Source organism: Rana temporaria, chromosome 3 (genome assembly GCF_905171775.1).
Source record: "Rana temporaria chromosome 3, aRanTem1.1, whole genome shotgun sequence".
In the NCBI taxonomy this organism is placed as follows: domain Eukaryota; kingdom Metazoa; phylum Chordata; class Amphibia; order Anura; family Ranidae; genus Rana; species Rana temporaria.
Window position 1 is genome coordinate 154,884,549 of NC_053491.1, and position 25,488 is coordinate 154,910,036.

Sequence of the window (25,488 nt, forward strand, 5' to 3'; positions counted from 1 at the left end):
ATGAATGGGCTGCCCTATGTGCGAAAAGTGCAAATGTGTGGCAATCTACAAAGTGTCAGTGGGGGCTTAAAGCGGTTGTATACTGCTGGACTTTTTTTTTCATGCAAGGTAAAGTCATAATGTGCTAGTATGAATTGCTTACTAGCACATGCTGTGAGACTTGCCTTAAAACTAAGCTGTTCCAGCACCGCAATGCCAATGCTGCAGCGGCTCCCATTTTCACCCATCTTGCTTCTTGGTTCGTGGGCTACGGCTCTGTGACTGGCCAGAGCCTCGATGACGTCACCCCCATGCATGCGCGGGAGCAGCCGTTCACAGTACTGGGTTCTAAGTTAACACCTCGGGTGGCCATGCCTTCAGAGCGCATGCACCATTGATTTCACCGATGCATGTAATGTAAATATCTCCTAAGCAGTGCACGTAAGAGTCAGTTAAGGAAGTTTACTTGGTATATTTAATTTTTGGATAGAATGGAGAAGGATTAGAACACCGGTCACTTTTTATTGTGGTCTGTGCCTCCATTAACTACTTGCCGACCAACCGCCGTCATTTTACGGCGGCAGGTCGGCTCCCCTGCGCAAGAGCCCGTAGCTATACGTCGGCTCTCGCGCAGGCCACTAGGGGCGCGCCCCCAACTCCCATGCCCGGCGGGCACGATTGCCACCGGGCACACGCGATCGCTCATTACGGAGCGAGGACCAGGAGCTGTGTGTGTGTAAACACACAGCTCCCGGACCTGTCAGGGAGAGAAATGCAAATCTTCTGTTCATACAATGTATGAACAGAAGATCAGTAATTTCCCCTAGTGAGGCCAACCCCCCCCCCCCACAGTTAGACCACACCCAGGAAACATACTTAACCCCTTTCCCGCCCCCTAGTGTTAACCCCTTCACTGCCAGTGGCATTTTTATAGAAATCCAATGCATTCTTATAGCACTGATCGCTATAAAAATGCCAATGGTCCCAAAAATGTGTCAAAAGTGTCCGCCATGTCGCAGTACCGAAAAAAAAAAAAAAAAAACGCTATAACTTTTGCGCAAACCAATCAATAAACGCTTATTACGATTTTTTTTACGAAATATGTGGAAGAATAAGTATCGGCCTAAACGGAGGAAACATTTTTTTTTTATATTTTTGGGGGAAATTTACTATAGCAAAAAGTTAAAAATATTCATTTTTTTCAAAATTGTCGCTCTATTTTTGTTTATAGCGTAAAAACTAAAAACCGCAGAGGTGGTCAAATACCACCAAAAGAAAGCTCTATTTATGGGGGGGGGGAAAAGGACGCCACGTCGCACGACCGCGCAATTGTCAGTTAAAGCGACACAGTGCCGAATCGCAAAAAGTGCTCTGGTCTTTGACCAGCAATATGGTCCGGGGGTTAAGTGGTTAAGGAGATTCACCCTCTATTTGTCCTATTTACCCTCATTATCGAAACTGAATGCAACAGAAAATCCTAAACATCGGATTGTCCCCAGAAAAGTAATAGCATGGAAATCTTCCAATAGGGACACTACTCTGGTGAGCTGGGTGTCCAAGGAATTCTCTTAGTTTGATAGGATTTCCTCTCGCTTCCCATTTGGCTATGGGACAGGAAGTGAAGGAAAATCTCCGCAATAGAGCACAGATGGCGAGGCAAAAAAAGAATTTAAAAAATGGCTTTGCCTATTGTACTACTTTAAGGCTCCATTCACACCTGAGCGATCTGCGACAGCTGCATCCTCTCGCTTTTTTCATTTTTTTTTTTTTACTTCAGCATTTTTGGAGTGGCACCATTTATGTGAATGGGATTTTCTCTCTGCTCCAAAAATTCTGCAAAATAAGTTAAACTACTAAATCTTGGCACAGAGCCAGGAGTGTTTGTAGTTGCAATTTTTGCCGCAATTTTAACATGATCTGTCACAAGACAATTTGCGGCAAAAATCACACCGCGTTTGGGGTGCCGTTAAGAAATAATGGCATCACAAACATGTTCTGTATTTTGCCACGATTCTGGAAATTGCAGGCAGGAATGCAGCAATTCCACCCGCGATCCAGAACGCCTAGTTGTGAATGGAGCCTAAAGTTCACAAAACAAATGCTAAAATTGAAATCCCAATCTCCAGGTTTCCTCTAGCAGCAGGGCTTGACAGCCTGTCAGCATTCCAATGTAAACAAACAGTGTCTCTGTTGTGATATTTGAAGACAAATGACTCCTAAGTAACAGCAGTTAGTACTCATGCACGCTGCATCTCAAGGAAGCTGCTCCTACAGGTTTTTGAGCTCTCTTACCCCCCCCCTGTCTGGAAACTCCCCTCCATGTTAGCCAATGTGTCCATGCACACTATGGCTTTTATACGAGTTTACAGGCAGAAAAAACAAACAAAAAAACAAACACACACTCATGTTTCTGAAGGGAGCGTTTGAGCAGAAGAGACACCTACATGCCCAACAACATGCAAAAACCCACCAAAAATTAAAAAATTAGCTGAGGGGAGGGCTTGTGAAAAAAAAAAAAAACTAGGGCTGGTTAATGGTTAATTTCAACAATTAACCATTAACTCCTCGATTAAGCGTTAATTTTTTTTGATCAATCAAAATTCTTTTGATCAGTACTTGCCTCTCCGCCGGCTTCCCGGAGTTCCGGTGACGTCACGGACACTGGCGGGGCTTGCTGTGTCCATCTGAAGGGCTCCTTTGCTGTGCCTTCGTATCTGCATGCCGGCGGGACCTTACTATCTGCCACACTTCCCTCTATCACTTCCCTCTATTAACCTGGGATTCTACAGCCATCCACTGGGAGTTGTGATAGTTCCCTTCACGGGACATCTACATGCCGACGGACTGATGTTAACCCCCTCCTCATCTGGATTCAGCAGTGGTATCGTTGTACACATTTTTATACCAGTATCATACTTAGCTACATGTTTTTTATGACTGCTTTTGCTACCGTTTGGTATTACTCGCACCATTTTTACAGTTTATGTAGCTACATCGATTTTATCTCCAGTGCAATATTTATTTTGTTACCTACTTGAAGACTATAAAAAAGTTTTAATTTATTCCCATCGAGCACTGCCTTTGTGTGGTTTTTGTATCCTGCTATCCATTTTTTCCAGTGGTTGGTAGCTGCTAAAAGTAGTTGGATCGGTATGTGCGTTTCTAATCAAAGTTAGTCGATTAAAAAAGATAAAAATCAATTAATCGAGCACGAAAATTTTAATCAGTAACAGCAAGCACACACACACAAAGAAATAAAAGCTCAAATGCTTGTAGAAGCAGCTTTTTTTATCTGCAGTGTGCATTAGCCCTAAACAGGAGTCAGTGTAAATCCTTTTTTTATCATGCTTGTTAATACGATATAAATAATGTCCATAGTCTAAGCACAGGTGCACTTAACGTTCATTCTTCTGCCATCTGTTAACAGATCGATAACTAGCAGAGAAAGTCAAGAGCTCAGTGTTTAGGTCACATGCATGAGCTCTTGATTTCTAGATTGACCACAACTAAAGATTTGCATATGGTTGAAGCCCTTGCGACCATTAAGGAAATAAATTAGTTTCAATGGTGAAATTGAGGTCAGATTATTTTAATCCACGCTCTATAATGTCAGCACATTAGACCAGCTACCATTTTCAGTCCTGAATTTAAAATATAGATTGATAGATGCAAATATTGGATTTTTGAAGAGCTAGTATGAGAGTAAAAGCAATCCATAGCTATACATAATTTATTAGCTGAAAGTTATGTATAAAACCATATATGCAGACTAAACAATTTACACAAAAACAGAACTGACAGACAAAAAAGGTTCTATGCCCCACACATCACAGCAAGACCATGTGGATAGGTGAAATGACAAGTCCCATGATTAAGCTCTTAGGGTGGAGTGAAACGCATTGGCTTGGCTGGAGCCAAGACAGTTGTCGGATACTGTGCTGTCACAGAACTGCCAGTATGACTTTGAGTTGAAGGGGTTGTAAAGGTTTGTTTTTATTTTCTAAATAGGTTCCTTTAAATGAGTGCACTGTTGGTTCACTTACCTTTTCCTTCAATTTCCCTTCTAAATGTTTTTTTTCTTTGTATTTCTCACTTGCCGTTTCTCCTCAGTAACCTTGCCCCCATCATCCGAGCCCTTCTGGCTGGGGGTTATTCAGTGTGCTCGCCCCTTCCCTTGGGACTACATCCGTGCGGCGTCTCTTCGCAGGGATGTAGTCCCAAGGGAGAAGGGGAGTACGCCGACTAACCCCCAGCCAGAAGGGCTCGGATGATGGGGGCAAGCTTACTGAGGAGAAACGGCAAGAGAGAAATTCAGACAAAGAAAAAAACATTTAGAAGGGAAATTGAAGGAAAAGGTAAGTGAACCAACAATGCACTAGCTTAAAAAGGAACCTATTTAGAAAATAAAAAACAAACCTTTTACAACCCCTTGAACTCTTTTAACTCATACTGGCAGTTGGCAGTTCTGTGACAGCACGGTATCCGACAACTGTCTTATCAGATACAGCAACCAATCAACAGGTCTCCCAATCCAAAGGTCACCGACAATTAATCTTAGTGCTCAAATAATCTTTGTTTACAAACAAGCCAGAACTGGTCAGCCAGTCATCTTACCTCACACAGAGGCAGTCAAACAGACAAGGATACAGAAATAAAAAGACAAAAAAAAAAAGTTTTCCAATAAAGGACTAAGCAATCTGAACTTCATGTCACTAATGTATCCTGTATTGATATGGAGATCAGAGGGAGCAACCACTGAGAGATGCAGGGGTCCTGGAAGTCAAGTGTAAGGTCCCAACAGGTTTTGGGGGCAATTTTACAGCCGAGTACGGCAGAGAGAGCAGCAAGTATTTATGGTCTTATTTTACAGGTTTTTGTGAGGGCTTTGTACAGCGGCTGGGCCACTGTAAATTGTACTTTTTTCACATTTTTGTTAGCACAAACACATACCAGATAAAAGCCTTAAAAACAAACAATGTCAATTATTTAGATGGGCACATGTAATCCCGTTAACGAATGTAGATTGTCACAGCTAAATTTGATCTGGAAACCTAGGCATTAATGGCACGTGGTTACGAAAGGGTTAAGGACATTCATTTTTAGGATATTAAGGACATTCCTAATCCTTTCCATATTTTAATCTTTTTTAATCAGAGCCTGCATTTTTCAATCATTCTTCCTAGATTTTTTTTTTTTTATCCTGGCCGCTGCTGAAAACTAAACCGGAATGAAAAAACAGAAGATGAACTGATATTGGGAGGAAAACTCAGGTCATTTCTCTTTCAATGCCTACATACGTATGTATTCCATCACTAGCAGCACCTAAACACAGAGGGGTAGATTCAGGTAGAATGGCTTATTTTTCTGCGGGCGTATCGTATCTCCGATATGCTACGCCGCCGCAACTTAGTGAGGCAGGTTTCTTTATTCACCAAGAACCTGCGCCCTAAGTTACGACGGTGTAGCATAAATCTGCCGGCGTAAGCGCGCCTAATTCAAATTGTGAAGAGGTGGGCGTGTTTTATGCAAATAAAACATGACCCCACGTAAATTACGTTTTTGACTAACGGCGCATGCGCCGTCCGTGAAAGTAACCCAGTGCGCATGCTCCAAATTAACCCGCAAAAAGCCAATGCTTTCGACGTGAACGTAAATTACGCACAGCCCCATTCACGGACGACTTACGCAAACGGCGTAAAATTTTCAAAATTCGACGCGAGAACGACGTCCATACTTAACATAGGATACGCCTCATATAGCAGGTGTAACTTTACGCCGGAAAAAGCCTAACGTAAACGCTGTAAAAAAAATGCGCCGGGCGGACGTACGTTTCTGAATCAACATATCTACCTAATTTGCATATTCCTTGCGTAAATCGACGGAAGCGCCACCTAGCAGCCAGCGTAAATATGCAACTAAGATACGACAGCGTAAGAGACTTACGCCGGTCGTATCTTAGTCAAATCTATGCGTAACTGATTCTAAGAATCAGGCGCATAGATACGACGCCGCACACTCAGAAATACGACGGTATCTGGAGATACGCCGTCGTATCACCTACCTGAATCTGGCCCAGAGCCTCCATTATTCGGTCAGGCTCCAGCTTTGTACAACCTAAAAGTAGGACAACTATATGCCATTATAAAGTGCAATTAGTAATGTAAACGGTATTATAATTTTACTTTGAATTAGATCAGGGACTATATGAAAAGATTCTGCTGGGCCAGGTAAACAAGTTATCAGAGCTCATCAAAAAGAGTCCAGCTTAAAATGTGCCCACTTTTCCCATAGGCCTGTCTTGTGCTATTCTTGGTATTCCAATACACTATGAAATGGTGACACACTTCTGTATTAGACACATGCGGCCTTCTCAGTGAACAGTCATTTTAAAAAGGAGTTTTAGGAAATAATTTCGGAAACAAAAACTCTGCATTCAAGCTGTCGCTGACATGTACAATACATATTCATTAGACAACTCATACATAACCAATTTACGCCACCAGTGTGTCAGAAGACCACTAATATTATACATCTGTCTGCCACTCATGTATCGGCAAAAAATATTTGCATTTTTTTATCCTTTTTTTCTTAAAAAGTCAGTCCACCCAATACGAATGATGGTGGCAAAAAAATTACACCCCTGCTTTTTACATTGTTCCAGGAGTAATATTTATTGCCTTAAAGGGGTTGTAAAGGTTAGTTTTTAATTTTCTAAATAGGTTCCTTTAAAGTGGTTGTAAACCTACTTTTTGAACTTCTACCTATAGGTAAGCCTCGAATAAGGCTTACCTATAGGTAGTGGAAATATCTCTTAAAACGTGCGCTGTTTAGGATATATTTCACTTGTAGTCCGCTGGATATGCAAACGGCGCATGCGCCGGGAAGAAACAAAACTCTGTGCCGTTTCTTCCCCAGCATATGCCGTTTTTTTGTGCGCATACGCGGAGTGACGTTATCGCCTCTCCAGCCACTCACAGTGCCGGAGAGGCGATACCCGGAAGTCACTCAGAGACAACATGTCGGTGGCCGGAGGGGGGAGACGGGGACCGCTGCGATGGCTTCGTTCTGAGGCAAGTAATACATAATCAGCTAGTAAGCTATGCATATTAGCTGATTATGCCTTTGTCTTGCGGAGGGTTTATTGCCTCTTTAAGCTAGTGCATTGTTGGTTCATTTACTTTTTCCTTCGATTTCCCTTCTAAATTTTTTTTGTTTATTGTCTGAATTTCTCACTTCCTGTTTCTCCTCAGTAATATTTGCCCCCCATCATCCATGGGGGTTAGTCAGCCAGAACAGCTTACTGAGGAGGAACAGGAAGTAAGAAATTCAGACAAAGAAAAAAAAAACATTTCGAAGGGAAATCGAAGGAAAAGGTTAGTGAAAAAAAAAAAAAAAAAAAGGAAACTATTTTGAAAATAAAAAAACAAACCTTTACAACCCCTTTGATATAACTATTAGGAAGCCAAAAGGCCATTGGCTGCAAGCGCTGGTCCAAGCGCGGATCAAGAACTGGTCTTTTAGCAGTACCGTTCGACAGAAGCCAGTCAGACCCTTATCAAAATTTGGCCGGTTTCTGCTTAATCAGCCAGGTTTCAGTATGCGTGTACTGGAGTTAAGACAAGTGGTAAAAAACAAAAAATAAAAAACACACATCCATACAATAGATACAAAGCATACAAATCCACTTTGTGCACACCAAATGCCATTTCAAACGCAGTTATCTCCTAAAAGCAACAGTCACATCACTGTACTATACATAGCCTGTGCCGAGAGCAGCACTAAGGAAGAGGCACAGAAGGCCAGTTACAGGTTGGGGTGGTTGCCATTTGTTTGTACTGTTGGTTCATTTGTTAAGGGATGCACTGGACACCTTCGCTGCCATTGTGCTATTGCTGGGTGTCCAGTGAGTCCCTATACCTTTAAGGTGGGGTGGGCTCCCTCCAGGCATCTATCCATTATTATATATGTGCTCCAACTCAGGAGACTCTCAAAATGATAGGGGTAAGGACTGCCATACACTGGGGTGATGTGGCTGCTGCAGCTTACTCATGTATTTGCAAAATGCGTGCAAATGAAACCCCCTGGTTTTAACGAGAACCATAGGCGTGTGAAGGGGGTGCGACAGGGCACACCCTAATCAATACGTGTGGTGCTAATTGACCCTACTGTCCGGGCTTCCCTCTGTGTTGCGCGCGCCCCCCCCCCCCCCCCCCATCTTCAGTGCTGCTGGCTTCCCTCCTCTCTTCTCCCCCCAGCTGCTACTGGAGATGTTTCAGGATAGAGAGAAGGGAAGAGCTAGTCAATGTTATTTCCCGGCCTCTTCCTTTTCTAAACACAGTGAACACACTCACTCATAACATACATTCATAACTGAAGCATTGCAAACAGTGGTTACTATGCTTCAATTTGTGAATGAACAAAAAGCCGCTCAGCACAGAGCACTTCCCATTCATTCATTGTCCAGTGCAGCTGAGGCTGCACAGAAAGCATGCGTGTCTGAGCTTTGGGGTGCACACCCTAATGCAATAGGCTGCGCACACCTATGACGAGAACTGTTAGACAATCTCAATTCGTTTTTTTGCAGGCTGACTGGCAAGTGAGCTGGGAATTTTTGTTTGCTGTTCTTTGACATGCATCAACCTTCTATGTGCCCCTTGCTGCAAAGGCCAGTTATAGGTTGGGATCGCTGCCATTTGTTTGCATAGAGGGCTCCAACTACTACAGGCTGCCTACTCAAAACTACCAGGAGGGGCAGATAATACTCGACACAAAAAGATAGAGCAGCAGTGACCGGTCGTTATTACAGGAAGCTCCTGCACAAATTTTGAAATGTATAACTGCACAGATATGGAATACATACACAAAGCACATAAAGATTAAATTAACACACACACACACACACACACACAATATTTCCCGAGCTTCAACTTTAACCACTTAAGGACCTTGGCTGTTTTTCAGATTTGGCGTTTACAAAACGAAAACAGTTTTTTTTGCTAGAAAATTACTTAAAACCCCCAAACATTATATATTTTTTTCTAACACCCTAGAGAATAAAATGGAGGTCATTGCAATACTTTGTCACACCGTATTTGCGCAACAGTGTTACAAGAGCACTTTTTTTTGGAAAAAAATAATCACTTTTTTTAAATAAAAAACAGTAAAGTTAGCCCAATTTTTTTATATATTGTGAAAGATAATGTTACGCCGGGTAAAATGATACCCAACATGTCACGCTTCAAAATTGCGCCCGCTCATGGAACTTTTACCCTTAAAAATCTCCATAGGCGACATTTAAAAAATTCTATAGGTTGCATCTTTTGAGCTACAGAGGAGGTCTAATTATTGCTATCGCTCTAATGATCGCGGTGATACCTCACTTGTGTGGTTTGAACACCGTTTTCATTTGTGGGCGCTACTCACGTATGCGTTCGCTTCTGCGCGCAATCTCGCCGGGAAGGGGGCACTTTAAAAAAAAATTGCTTTTCTTATTTTTACACTGAATGAAAACATCCCTTGTAATAGAAAAAAAAAGCATGACAGGTCCTCTTAAATATGAGATATGGGGTCAAAAAGACTTAAATACAAAAAAAAAAAAAAAAAAAAAAAATTAAAAAGAAATTGTCATTTGAAAAAATGACAACTAGAAAATATTGCTTTAAGAAGCATGGGCGGAAGTGACGTTTTGACGTCACTTCCGCCCTGCTATTCTATGGGGACCATCTTGCCCGCACTCGTATCCCAGCCGAGCAGGGGACAGGACCCAACCGCCTCCGCCGCTACCGACGGCACCGGTAAGCGGCAGCTTCACAGCCTGGTTCCCTACTGCACAATGCGCGAGTCGTGCTGTGCGTTCTGAGTGCTCCCTGCTGTATTCTGGGACCTGCGGATACAGCAGCAATATTTTACCAGAAGTGGGAGTAAATACCTGTATTAGACAGGCATCTGTGCCACCTTCCCCCCTGAAAGCTGCCAAATGTGTTAATGGAGGAGGGGAGGAATGTGGACAGTGAAAGTTCCATTTTTGGCTGGAACTCCTCTTTAATTGCAATTCTGTGAGGAGAGGAGGTGAAAAGTAAAATCTAGTAAACAAAAACTGCTGGATATGCATTACATTTGAACAGAGATGCGATTAGACTACACACGATCCGAATATTGTAGGAAAAATTTCGCCCGATAATCGGATCGTTAGTACAGGGCTGGACGAGCCGATCATTTTAGTTCATCCGATATTTTATCGGACATGCACGAAAATTTTCCTCTTACGATACCAGATCGTACGATTTTCGTTTGGTCAGTACAGTTGTCGTCCGAAAATACTACACAAATACATTACAACGCATGACATCACTTCCGATTTTTTTTCTGTCGTACGAGAAGTTTCGTGACTTTAGTAACCTATTCAATTTCTACTTGCGACTAGTAAACGAAAAAAGTCGGACGATCTGTCGTCCGATTTTCGGATCGTGTGTACGTGGCATAAGGTTCCATTGAAGTCTATGGAGCTTAAAATCCCGCCGCACCGAACACACGGGTGTTTAACCAAATCAGAACCGCACCACATAGATGTGACTAGCCTCCATAGAAAACAATATTTCACTTGCCATGCAAATCTACGTGCTCTGGAATGCATCTGAACCGCATTAGAGTCACACATGTGTGAACCAGGACTCATCAGTGCATCCATACTGCATCCAATCTGAACCTAGGCTCAATAAGTGACAGGGCCATCCACTGAGCAAACTTCCGCTATTTCATCAGGAAGCAGGCGGAAATGGGCTCAGCCAATTGTCATGTCCTCACCAAAGCAAAAACACTTTAAAAGCAAGGCGACTGCTGAACCTGTGAATGACAAGATTAGGCAGCTTCTAGCAGCAACCAATTTAAAAGGATTACACAACCCACAACTTCTCTTGAAATGACCACAGTAAAGCGATCATAACATTTTGAAAGAATGACCAGATTTTGTGCAATTTAAGTCTACACATGAGGAAGATTCAGCTGAACAACACGCACGCTATACTACTCTACATACATATACACACACACACACACACACACACACACAATTTATTAGGGGTGCACCGAAATGGAAATTTCAGAACCGAAACCCAAAAAAATAAAAAAATAAAATAAAACGTTTGTGTGTTATTGAGCCATGCTTGCCTTCTCTGACTACCAAAAAAAAACATAAATTTCAGCGCCACTGTGAAAAAATGGCAGATAACATTGGTAACATTGATCGATCAAAAAAATGAAAGATTAATCGATTAATTAAAAGTTAATTAGCACAGCCCTATTTGCAACGACTGCAATTTTATTCTCTAAGGTCTCTGCTAAATATATATAGGTTTGGGGGTTCTGCGTAATTTTTTAGCAACAAAATTTTGATTTTTTTTAATGTAGGAGAGAAATGCCAAGTGGTTAATCAGTACAGTATTCCTCCCCAAAAAAATAACAAATCGGAAAATCAAGACCAGATATGCTCAGAAATTGAAGAATTCATTACATGTACCAACGATCAGGTTGTTAAACGAGGAACCACGAGTAATCAATATTTTAAGTATTCTTAAAAAGGAGAAGTCCAGTCTGAGCTCACTTGGCTGGGCTTCTTCTCTGGATCACAGGAATGCAATTCGTTTTGTACTCCTGTGACCCATTTTCAGCGAAGAGTGGTCTGAAGTCCGCTCTCCGCTGACGTCACTGGAATCAGTCCAGGCAGCGCATCATCCCGACTCAGGATCCACCAGCTGTCTGGACTGATGGCAGTCTCAGCCTCTTAGCGAGCCGCTTAGACGGCCGCTCCCTGCCCCTCCACAGCTCAGCACGCCAGTGAGCGTGGAGGAGCAGAGCAGGAGAGATGCTGACTGACATCGGAGAACTGAGCCATCGACTATGCCATTAGGTGGCTTGGTTCTCAGTAAAGAGACGCCAGGGGATAGATGCAGCAGCCACCTAGGCAAGTATGAATATCCCAAAAAAATTAAGAAACACACTTCTCTTAAAAGGTGTTGTAAAGGTAAATGTTTTTTCACCTTAATGCGTCCTATGCATCAAGGTTAAAAAACATCCGACGGTACCGCGCCCCCCCCCCCCAAACCCCCGTTTTATTTATCTGACCATCGAAATTCCCGAGCTCGCCCCCATCATCCTCCTCGGTTCTCAGTCCGTGGCCGTTGATTGGCTAAGTTGGATGGATTGATAGCAGCGCATGCAATGACGCGACGCGCCGGGCCGAGTGATAGCTTTCCACTATGAGAGGGAGCTTGCATGAAGGTGGAAAGCTCTTGCGAGGAGGAGCCGAGACAGCCGCCGAGGGACCCCAGAAGACCGGGTTCGGGGACACTCTGTGCAAAACGAGCTGCACAGTGGAGGCAAGTATAACATGTTTGTTATTTTACCAAAAAAAATATATTTTTCCTTTAAATACTGTATTGTGAAAAAAAAGTCTAGAGAATAGCATGCAAAATAAACAAACCAAAAAAGCGGACGATCATTTGTCTGATATTCTCATAATGTAAAATATAAAAAGAAAAGCTGCGCTGCAAATTGAATTAACATAAATGTTCAATTATGTATTAAAGTGCACAAAATCCCAGTGCAAAACTGAAAGGTAAATTAGTGCAAAAGTCCATATATGAAGTATCACAGAGGAATGCAGGAAGTGACAGGAAGTTCTCCGAATAAGTGAAGCTAAATATCCAGGCACAAATCTTGTGAATCAGATGACAAATCCACCACCACTTATGTATCAGCTGCTTACCAGAGCAAGAATAAATTCAAGCATGTACAACATGGGTCAATATGGATCCTGGATAGACTGCCACTCTCTCTCCTGTATCACCAATCCTCTATGTCAGACCAACTTTCTCCATAGATGTTACCCAAAGGAGAAAAACACTCACATGGTGTGATATCGTTTTAAAATAGTTTAATATAAAAAGATATTGCACTCACATGAAAAACGGTTAAAAAGTGCGATCTTTCTTTTTATATTGTATTTTGTGTGTGTATCTTACATATAAGTTGCAGCAGCTTTTTTTATTTTTTATATTTATTATTTTTCTCACATATGTTTATAGTGTCATCACTAATTCACTCATAGACCTGCGCAGTATCTTCCTATTTTGTATATTCTCATAATGTGTACGAGATTTAAATGTGGCCAAAAAGCCCTCAAGCCATTCTAGTCACTCAGGTACAAGGCCCAGCTTTTCACGGAAAATGTACCGCTTCTTATACAAGCCTCAATGGAACATTTCTTTGCCTATGTTCTCTCCCAGGGTAAATGGAAAAACATTTTATTTACAGCACAGCAAACGCTTAAATATTTGTCATTGCTGAATTCTAGAAAAAGGGATCCCCATGTCCACATCATCATTGTCACCCTCCTAAAAGAAAGACTTTCAACTGGCCAACTAACGTAAAAAATGAGGAGCTTTTCAATTTTCATGACATTTACCGTATTTATTCGAGTAGAACGCGCAAAATTTTATACCCAAAAAAAAGATCAAAGTTTGGGTGCGCGTTATACTCGAGGACTTTGTCCCCCCCGCTGCTACCGCTGCCGCACACGCCGCTGCTACCGCCGCCGCCACCGAAGCCACCAACGCCGCTACAACGTTAATCACGCGGCGCGGGGGAACATTAGACAGCTTTCGTTTGAATAGCTGTTTTCCCTGCCGCGCGTAGACACTCCCCCTTGGACGGATCTGTCCAATCGCGAGCAAGGGGGAGTGTCTATGCGTGGCAGGGAAAACAGCTGTTCAAACGAACGCTGTCTGTAATGTTCCCGCGCGCCGCGTGATTAACGGTAAGGGCACATGGCTGGACATACAGGGGGCATGGCTGGACATACAGGGGGCATGGCTGGACATAAATGATTTTTGGCAATTACAATGATTTTTAATTGAAAATTAGGGGTGCGCGTTATACACGGGTGCGCGTTATACTCGAATAAATACGGTAATTTCTCATTCATCAAAAAAAATAAAAAAATCATGTTTCTGCTTATGTAAAAATAAGAGGCATAATTAAATGCGACATTCACCAAACATTCACTGCAGGTGCATGCATTTTAAATGACAGTGATTGATTCGCCAACATTTGTCACATTCACTGCTTTATAAATATGCTCCCAACTGCCTTTTTTCTGCATTTACAATCCGACCAAGAAAAACATTTTAGTATACACAGATTTCAGTCCTATATATGTGATATGTGGATGCAAATGAGCAGGAACTAAACTCCAGAGAGACCAGAGTATCTGCTCACTACATGAGACATCCACACATGCATAATACACAATGCATGCTTTACTTCTACTAAAAAAAAGGGCACTAGAGTAGGTATTTAAATAATTTATTTGCAGATAATGCAGGCAGCTATGGACTGACTTCCTCATGACATTTATACACAAGATAGTTGACAATGAAGTGAAAGAATATGTTGTGAAATTCCCAGAGCTGGCACCAGACTTTGCATTGTAAGCTTGAGGCTGACCACATATGTTACAATATGATTGTACAATCCCCTTTAGATAACTATGTAATGCAAGGAACGTCTTCATCAGATATGGGTCGTTTAGACAGACCCTTGCATTACATAATTGTAGATATATCCTAAAACAGTTTGTACAGATTGCAACTTGTGTAGCCAAATGAATGGGTTGGCACTCCTATCACGGAGGAAATAAATAAGTGTTACTAAACCTATAACAGTAAAATAAGTCTGTATATGCAGTAAATCATACTTGTTATACTCACTGAGGAAGCTAAGGGGTTAATCCTGTGTAAAAAGAATGTTTAATCCCCATCTACCACTGTCCCCAATTCATCTGCTGATAGTAAAGAGTCGTACGAGGCACTCTGCACATGCTCAGTTTAGTGCATATTTTTTGAGAGTTTTTTTCCCCCCAAGTGATCGGCACGAGACCAATCAGAACTGTCAGACAGAGGGTCAGGGGTCCTGCAGATTCATAGGACAGTCAGAGGAAATTGAAAACACCTCCTACAAGCTTTAACCAGACACCGATAAAAGCCATAAGGCTGTTATGTACTGCTGATAAGAAAAGGTATTTAGAAGTTTATATTTAAATAAAAACAATTGCATTTCGATGTTCTGTGTACTGTGGGAGACCAGATATAGTGAATGCAGGGTTTAGTATAATGTTCAGTGTAGGATATGGGGCTCACATTTTGGGGAGGCATGACAGCCAAATATCCACCATGTTGTCTGCTATGGAGACACTCTTTAATCTTCTGCACAATTATTTGTAAGGAAAGAACCCTCAGGCTGGAAAATCTGAAACATGCAAGCCATTAGAGCGTCTAAAATTCTGCCGTAATAAAGACCAAGCCCAAGTTATTTGAAACACCTTATTTACTAACTCCACCCATCATTAAATCTTTATGGTGTCTACATTACTTTAACCATTTAGTAGGTTAAAGCTGCTCGCTGGGGATCCCTTTAAGGCATGCAATGAAATTAGGGTGACAAATATTGATTGGGGGGGGGGGGGGGGGGGGGGGAGAACTGCACTAAAGTGTCAACTAGCCATGTATGCACTGCACACTGAATGCTAGAAATGAGTTTTAAGACCGAGGCTAAAGTCCATGTACCTAAAAATGAAACAAATGGAACTCGGCAAGCATTCCTCCTCACTGATCCCAGGTCATGATAGTGGTGGAACTGTTTGTTGTGGATGGTTTTCTTTGGATTTTGTACATGTCGCAGCATGCTTGCACATATTACATAAGCCAGTGGTAACTGAGCTGAATGTACAACTGTCAACCCCCGACTACACAATTTACTACAAGTACAACTGTCAGCCCCCCCGACTACACCATTTACTACAAGTACAACTGTCAGCCCCCCCGACTACACCATTTACTACAAGTACAACTGTCAGCCCCCCCCCCCCCCGACTACACCATTTACTACAAGTACAACTGTCAGCCCCCGACTACACCATTTACTACAAGTACAACTGTCAGCCCCCCCGACTACACCATTTACTACAAGTACAACTGTCAGCCCCCGACTACACCATTTACTACAAGTACAACTGTCAGCCCCCCCTGACTACACCATTTACTACAAGTACAACTGTCAGCCCCCCCCCCCCCCCCCCCGACTACACCATTTACTACAAGTACAACTGTCAGCCCCCGACTACACCATTTACTACAAGTACAACTGTCAGCCCCCCCGACTACACCATTTACTACAAGTACAACTGTCAGCCCCCCCTGACTACACCATTTACTACAAGTACAACTGTCAGCCCCCCCGACTACACCATTTACTACAAGTACAACTGTCAGCCCCCCCTGACTACACCATTTACTACAAGTACAACTGTCAGCCCCCGACTACACCATTTACTACAAGTACAACTGTCAGCCCCCCCCCCCCCCCCCCGACTACACCATTTACTACAAGTACAACTGTCAGCCCCCGACTACACCATTTACTACAAGTAAAACCATAAGCCCCCCCCCCCCCCCCCGACTACACCATTTACTACAAGTACAACTGTCAGCCCCGCCGACTACACCATTTACTACAAGTACAACTGTCAGCCCCCCCTGACTACACCATTTACTACAAGTACAACTGTCAGCCCCCGACTACACCATTTACTACAAGTAAAACTGTCAGCCCCCCCCGACTACACCATTTACTACAAGTACAACTGTCAGCCCCGCCGACTACACCATTTACTACAAGTACAACTGTCAGCCCCCCCTGACTACACCATTTACTACAAGTACAACTGTCAGCCCCCGACTACACCATTTACTACAAGTACAACTGTCAGCCCCCCCTGACTACACCATTTACTACAAGTAAAACTGTCAGCCCCCCCTGACTACACCATTTACTACAAGTAAAACTGTCAGCCCCCCCTGACTACACCATTTACTACAAGTAAAACTGTCAGCCCCCCCTGACTACACCATTTACTACAAGTAAAACTGTCAGCCCCCCCTGACTACACCATTTACTACAAGTACAACTGTCAGCCCCCCCTGACTACACCATTTACTACAAGTACAACTGTCAGCCCCCGACTACACCATTTACTACAAGTACAACTGTCAGCCCCCGACTACACCATTTACTACAAGTACAAACTGTCAACCCCCGACTACACCATTTACTACAAATACAACTGTCCGCCCCCCCCCGACTACATCATTTACTACAAGTACAACTGTCAGCCCCCCCGACTACACCATTTACTTCAAGTACAACTGTCAGCCCCCCACTACACCATTTACTACAAGTACAACTGTCAGCCCCCGACTACACCATTTACTACAAGTACAACTGTCAACCCCCGACTACACCATTTACTACAAGTACAAACTGTCAACCCCCAACTACACCATTTACTACAACTGTCAGCCCCCCCCCCCCCCCGACTACAAGTACAACTGTCAGCCCCCGACTACACCATTTACTACAAGTACAACTGTCAGCCCCCGACTACACCATTTACTACAAGTACATAACTGTCAGCCCCCCCCCCCCCAACCACACTATTTACTACAAGTACAACTGCTGCCCCCCCCCCCCCGACTACACCATTTATTACAAGATACAACTGTCAGATCCACAGTTCAAAGTTTACAGTCAAACCTCAAATACACAGTTGTGTGCAAGTAATACTTTCAGACCTCAAGTCCACTGGTATTTACAAGTAATACTGTTAGACCCTGAGACCACGGTTATCTACTAATAATACTGTCAGACGAGTCCACCATTACCAACGAGATGTACTGTCAGACCTTGAATCCACAGTTATGTACAATAATGTCAGACATTGAGTCCACCATTATCTACTAATAATACTGTCAGACCTCAAGTCGACTGTCACCTACATGTAATACTGTCAGACCTCAATTCTACGAGTAATACTGTCAGACCTCGAGTCCACCATTATCTACAAGTAATACGGTCAGACGTTTAGTCCATTAATATCTACTAATACTGTCAGACCTCAAATCCATGGTTATCCACAAGTAATACTGCCAGACCTCAAGTCCACTGTTATCCATGATTAATACTATCAGTCCAATGGTATCTAAATGTAATGTGGTCAGACATGGAGTGCCCTGGTATCTAGGAGTAATAAAACTGTCAGATCCGGCCCTAGGTCACTGTTGGCCCCATGCACACACAAAATGCTGGAGTTCATAGATCCCCCATAGCCAGGTGCCCCTTCTACCCCGTGTCCAGGTATATATACTCTAGGAACTCCCTCTACCCCCTCTCCTGGTATATATACACTCTGGGTGCCCCTTCTACCCCATCCTGGCATATATACTCTGGGTACTCCCTCTACCCCCTGTCCTGGTATATATACACTCTGGGTGCCCCTTCTACCCCATCCTGGCATATATACTCTGGGTACTCCCTCTACCCCCTGTCCTGGTATATATACTCTGGGGGTTACTCCCTATACCTACTGTCCTGGTATATATACACTGGGTGCCCCTTCTACACCATGTCCTGGTATACTTGGGGTGCCCCTTCTACCCACTGTCTTGGTATATATACTCTGGGTACCCCCTATCCTGGTATATATACTCCAGGGCCCCTTCTACCACCTGTCCTGGTATATATACTCTGGGTGCCCCTTCTACCCCCTGTCCTGGTATATATACTCAGGGTGTACTCCCTCTACCCCCTGTCCTGGTATACTCTATTATTATATTGGGTGATCACACAGACACACACACACACACACACACACACACACACAGGAACTTGTTGACACCAAACATGTGAGTTATGAGAGAAAAGTGAAAGTGCTGTGCCTGGGGTGAGGCAAGGCTGAGGACTTCTGGGCGGAAATAGGACAGCCCAGCACAGGGGCCACCTTGAGAACTTTACACTAGTACTCTGATCACATCTCATACCTGGATCCCTACTATAGGTCAGTCTACTCACCACACTGTGCCATAGGCTCCGGATCCCACTGCCACCAGCTCCCTGTAGCGCTCCTTCACCTCCCACATCGTCTTGTTCACCTCCTGCTTGTAGAAGCCTTTCTTAGGCAGTGGTAAGGACATGGCTGCTGCTAGTGCGGAGGATGGCCGACACCTGAGATCAGGCTGACACCTGGCAGCTCGTACACCGGTCTGGTCTCCAGAGAGCTGGCTGTGCAGACTGTCTCATTCACCATACATACAAGCTGTCCCTGCCTCTCTCTCACCATCAATGACTGCTGCCGCCCCCTCCCTCCCTCTCCGGTGTGGGCTGCTCTCTATGTACTCAATTCCTCCCACACAACGGCGCCTCCTTCTCTCTTCACTCTCTTCTTTCCCTCCGTCCTCTTCTCTTCTCTACAGCAGTGCAGCGCTCTTCTCTTCCCCTCTCTTCTGTCCTACTCCAGGAAGCGCAGCCCTTCCACAGCCAGAGCTTTGTTGTCCCAGTCACATGACCACAGTCTGCACTGCCCTCCCCTTCCCTTCTCACTCAGCAGTACTGCTATATCGGGGCTCCTGAGTGCACCCAGTACTCCTATACCGGGTGTGGGGGGCTCCTGTGTGCACCCAGTACTATAATGGGTGTGGGGGGCTCCTGTGTGTACCCAGCACTCCTATACCGGGTGTGGGGGGCTCCTGTGTGTACCCAGTACTTCTATACCGGGTGTGGGGGGCTCCTGTGTGCACCCAGTACTCCTTTACCGGGTGTGGGGGGCTCCTGTGTGCACCCAATACTATACTGGGTGTGGGGGGCTCCTGTGTGTACCCAGAACTCCTATTTCGGGTATGTGGGGGCTCCTGTGTGCACCCAGTACTCCTATACCGTGTGTGGGGGGCTCATGTGTGCACCCAGTACTCCTATACCATGTGTGGTGGGCTCCTGTGTGCACCCAGTACTCCTATACCGGATGTGGGGGGCTCCTGTGTGTACCCAGTACTCCTATACCATGTGTGGGGCTCATGTGTGTACCCAGTACTCCTATACCGGGTGTGGGGGGCTCCTGTGTGTACCCAGCACTCCTATACCGGGTGTGGGGGGCTCCTGTGTGTACCCAGCACTCCTATACCATGTGTGGGGCTCATGTGTGTACCCAGTACTCCTATACCGGGTGTGGGGGGCTCCTGTGTGTACCCAGCACTCCTATACCGGGTGTGGGGGGCTCCTGTGTGTACCCAGCACTCCTATACCATGTGTGGGGCTCATGTGTGTACCCAGTACTCCTATACCGGGTGTGGGGGGCTCCTGTGTGTACCCAGCACTCCTATACCGGGTGTGGGGGGCTCCTGTGTGTACCCAGCACTCCTATACCGGGTGTGGGGGGCTCCTGTGTGCACCCAGCACTCCTATACCGGTTGTGGGGGGCTCCTGTGTGTACCCAGCACTCCTATACCGGGTGTGGGGGCTCCTGTGTGTACCCAGCACTCCTATACCTGGTGTGGGGGGCTCCTGTGTGCACCCAGCACTCCTATACCGGTTGTGGGGGGCTCCTGTGTGTACCCAGTACTCCTATACCGGGTGTGGGGGGCTCCTGTGTGCACCCAGCACTCCTATACCGGTTGTGGGGGGCTCCTGTGTGTACCCAGCACTCCTATACCGGGTGTGGGGGGCTCCTGTGTGCACCCAGCACTCCTATACCGGGTGTGGGGGGCTCCTGTGTGTACCCAGCACTCCTATACCGGGTGTGGGGGCTCCTGTGTGCACCCAGTACTCCTATACCGGGTCTGGGGGGCTCCTGTGTGTACCCAGCACGCCTATACCGGGTGTGGGGGGCTCCTGTGTGCACCCAGCACTCCTATACCGGTTGTGGGGGGCTCCTGTGTGTACCCAGCACTCCTATACCGGGTGTGGGGGGCTCCTGTGTGCACCCAGCACTCCTATACCGGTTGTGGGGGGCTCCTGTGTGCACCCAGCACTCCTATACCGGGTGTGGGGGGCTCCTGTGTGTACCCAGCACTCCTATACCGGGTGTGGGGGGCTCCTGTGTGCACCCAGCACTCCTATACCGGTTGTGGGGGGCTCCTGTGTGTACCCAGCACTCCTATACCGGGTGTGGGGGGCTCCTGTGTGCACCCAGTACTCCTATACCGGTTGTGGGGGGCTCCTGTGTGTACCCAGTACTCCTATACCGGGTGTGGGGGCTCCTGTGTGTACCCAGCACTCCTATACCAGGTGTGGGGGGCTCCTGTGTGCACCCAGCACTCCTATACCGGTTGTGGGGGGCTCCTGTGTGTACCCAGTACTCCTATACCGGGTGTGGGGGCTCCTGTGTGTACCCAGCACTCCTATACCGGGAGTGGGGGGCTCCTGTGTGTACCCAGCACTCCTATACTGGGTGTGGGGAGCTCCTGTGTGTACCCAGCACTCCTATACCGGGTGTGGGGGCTCCTGTGTGTACCCAGCACTCCTATACCGGGAGTGGGGGGCTCCTGTGTGTACCCAGCACTCCTATACTGGGTGTGGGGAGCTCCTGTGTGTACCCAGTACTCCTATACCGGGTGTGGGGGCTCCTGTGTGTACCCAGCACTCCTATACCGGGTGTGGGGGGCTCCTGTGTGCACCCAGCACTCCTATACCGGTTGTGGGGGGCTCCTGTGTGTACCCAGCACTCCTATACCAGGTGTGGGGGGCTCCTGTGTGCACCCAGCACTCCTATACCGGTTGTGGGGGGCTCCTGTGTGTACCCAGCACTCCTATACCGGGTGTGGGGGGCTCCTGTGTGCACCCAGTACTCCTATACCGGTTGTGGGGGGCTCCTGTGTGTACCCAGTACTCCTATACCGGGTGTGGGGGCTCCTGTGTGTACCCAGCACTCCTATACCGGGTGTGGGGGGCTCCTGTGTGCACCCAGCACTCCTATACCGGTTGTGGGGGGCTCCTGTGTGTACCCAGTACTCCTATACCGGGTGTGGGGGCTCCTGTGTGTACCCAGCACTCCTATACCGGGAGTGGGGGGCTCCTGTGTGTACCCAGCACTCCTATACTGGGTGTGGGGAGCTCCTGTGTGTACCCAGTACTCCTATACCGGGTGTGGGGGCTCCTGTGTGTACCCAGCACTCCTATACCGGGTGTGGGGGGCTCCTGTGTGTACCCAGCACTCCTATACTGGTTGTGGGGGGCTCCTGTGTGTACCCAGTACTCCTATACCGGGTGTGGGGGCTCCTGTGTGTACCCAGCACTCCTATACCGGGAGTGGGGGGCTCCTGTGTGTACCCAGCACTCCTATACTGGGTGTGGGGAGCTCCTGTGTGTACCCAGTACTCCTATACTGAGTGTGGGGGGCTCCTGTGTGTACCCAGCACTCCTATACTGGGTGTGGGGGCTCCTGTGTGTACCCAGTACTCCTATACTGAGTGTGGGGGGCTCCTCACCAATTACTCCTATGTGTGGTCCTGTGAATTATCTTACAAGATTGAAGCAAACCAATGGGTTACTATACACAGCTGCAGCAGGTTTAGTAAATCTCCCCCATTTGTCCTGGTGACCAAGTGTGAAAGAAATTCCCTAATTTTGAGTGGACACTAGAACAGCAATAGAGGGGAAATCTTCTAATGGGGTCACTGGTTTCCTTCACATTTAACTTTTTCCCAGCCCTATGTTTTCCTACATTTAACTTTGCTCAGCACACAGAATCCTATTCTTTTTAATGTCCCTGTTCACAGAAGTACACTCTGTTGCCCTACATTTTATGCTACGCTCAAAATTAGGTTTGACTTTGTTTGTTTTTTGAGCATAGTCTGCCTGTAAACCTTGCACCTGGAAAAATCCCTTTGCCTAGCCCATAAAATAAATGTTTTAAAGTGGTTCTAAAGGCTCAAGGCTTTTTACCTTCATGCATTCTATTCTATGCATGAAGGTAAAAACCCTTTTTTGTGCAGCAGCCCCCCCCCCCCCAAAAAAATACTTACCTGAGAGCGATCTTCCTCCAGCGCTGTGCACGAGAGCCTCAGCTCTTCGGGGACTCTCCCTCCTTATTGGCTGATTCAATCACATGAGGTAAGCGAGGGAGCGGTATAGAGCTGTAGAGGTTCTGTGTGTGAATGGACACGCAGAGTAGGGGCTTGAAAGTGAGACTGCTTGGGTTCCCATATTGCAGGCTGCTTGCTCTGGAGGCACTCGACAGAAGGGTGGGGGACACAAGAAGAGGAAGATCAGGGCTGCTCTGTACAAAACCATTGCACACAGCAGATAAGTATGACATGTTTGTTATTTTTTTTTTTTTTATTGCTTTAATATTGCTTTTAGCTTGATACATATTCTAAAACACTTACACAAAGCTTGTCAAGTTCCCAAAAAACTCTCATGCCTAGTACACACAACCGGGATTCCCGACATGAAAAGGTCTGTCGGAAATTCCAAAGGGAAAACCGAGAACCTGCTCTCTACTTTTTCCCCGTACAGACGATCGGTTTTCCCATAGCGAAAACACAGATCAGAGCCTTTCCTCTGGAATCCTGAACGTGTTTATGCTCCTTCTGAGTTTTTCCCCACAGGAAAACTGCCAAAAATGTCTGGTTTCTGCTACACGCGGCCGGGTTTTCTGACTGGAAAAAGTCAGTCGGGAATCCCGGCAGGAAAAAAGACAGCTGGTTCTCTTTTTTTTTCCCGTTGGAAAAACTGCGAAAAAGCATACACACGGCCGGGATTCCTGGCCAAAAGCTCTCCTCACAGTTTTCCCATCGGAAAACCCGGTTGTGTGTACAGGGCATCAGGTGTGAATGCAGGTTAATGGAAGAGAGAAACTCAGAGCTATCAATACTTCATAAAATCAATTCCAACTGCTGTGTACATGGAAGCTCATCCTGCACAGTCTTGCCTGAGAGTGAGTACACAAAACTAACTGCCAGGTGTTCCTGACTTAATAACAGCGTTGTGGACCTGTCCTTCAGGAAATGTCCCTAGTTTTAAATAATAATGTAATACAATTCACATTTATTTTCCTTTGCAAACCTAAAGTAAACATAAACCCAATCACCAAAGGTGTCATATAAGCTTTAAAGTGATTCTAAAGGAATTTTCTTTATTTTTTTAAATATGTTATACTCACCAGCCCTGTTCTATTAGTTCACAGATAGGCCTGTTGCCTCCTCTTCTGGAGTGTGTGTGCCCCCCCCCCCAGCACTGTATGCTGTTCCTTTCCTGCTGGTGCCCCCTCAGCAAGCCATGTGCTTAGATGGCACCCATGCAAGCCGGTCTGTGTGCTTACATGCAGTCTCTGACCATTTTGTGTATCATGTCTGCAGTCTCTGACCATTTTGTGTATCATGTCTGCAGTCTCTGACCATCTCCTGTATCATGTCTGCAGTCTCTGACCATCTCCTGTATCATGTCTGCAGTCTCTGACCATCTTCTGTATCGTGTCTGCAGTCTCTGACCATCTTCTGTATCATGTCTGCAGTCTCTGACCATCTTCTGTATCGTGTCTGCAGTCTCTGACCATCTTCTGTATCGTGTCTGCAGTCTCTGACCATCTTCTGTATCGTGTCTGCAGTCTCTGACCATCTTCTGTATCGTGTCTGCAGTCTCTGACCATCTCCTGTATCGTGTCTGCAGTCTCTGACCATCTCTTGTATCATGTCTGCAGTCTCCAACAGTCTCTTGGAGCATTACTGCGGTCTCTGACAGTCTCTTGGAGCATGTCTGCAGTCTCTGACAGTCTCTTGGAGCATGTCTGCAGTCTCTGACAGTCTCTTGGAGCATGCCTGCATTCTCTGGCCATCTCTTGTATGATATCTGCAGTTTCTGACTATCATTGTTGCAGTCTCTGACCATCTTCTGTATTATGTCCATACCTCTGCTATGCAGTCTCTGACTATTTTAATGAAGTTCTTTAACCACTTCTCTACTTTGGGTGTTTTTCAGATTTGGTGTTTACAAGACTAAAACAGTTTTTTTTTGCTAGAAAATTACTTAAAACCCACAAACATTAGATATTTATTTTTTTCTAACACCCTAGAGAATAAAATGGCGATCATTGCAATACTTTTTGTCACACCATATATGCGCAGCGGTCCTACAAGCGCACTTTTTTTGGGAAAAAATCACTTTTTTTAATTAAAAAATAAGACAGCAATAAATTTGGCCCAATTTTTTTATATATTGTGAAAGATAATGTTACGCCGAGTAAAATGGTACCCGACATGTCACGCTTACAAATTGCGCCCGCTCGTGGCATGGCGTCAAACTTTTACCCTTAAAAATCTCGATAGGCGACGTTTAAAAAATCCTATAGGTTGCATTTTTTGAGTTACAGAGTAGGTCTAGGGCTATAATTATTGCTCTCGCTCTAACGATCGCGGCGATACCTCACTTGTGTCGTTTGAACACCGTTTTCATATGCGGGCGCTACTCGCGTATGCGTTCGCTTCTGCGCATGAGCTCGTCGGGACGGGGCGCTTTAAATTTTTTTTTTTTTTTTTTATTATTTTTTACACTGGAAAAAAAAAATGATCACTTTTATTCCTATTACAAGGAATGTAAACATCCCATGTAATAGAAAAAAGCATGACAGGT

General features: G+C 45.4%; 1 protein-coding gene across 2 annotated transcripts in view; it reads right to left on the reverse strand.

Annotated features, from left to right (window-relative positions):
• MAPK12 (mitogen-activated protein kinase 12) overlaps positions 1-19,415 on the reverse strand; it is a 146,105-nt gene extending 126,690 nt beyond the window's left edge. Inside the window, exon 1 of one of the 2 annotated variants that reach the window (XM_040343681.1) lies at positions 18,940-19,415. In XM_040343681.1, the coding sequence (XP_040199615.1) occupies positions 18,940-19,061 (122 nt within the window). In that variant the 5' untranslated portion in view covers positions 19,062-19,415. The remainder of the gene's footprint in view (positions 1-18,939) is intronic. The other variant, XM_040343682.1, reaches the window with a different exon arrangement.
• Positions 19,416-25,488: the final 6,073 nt, after the last annotated feature.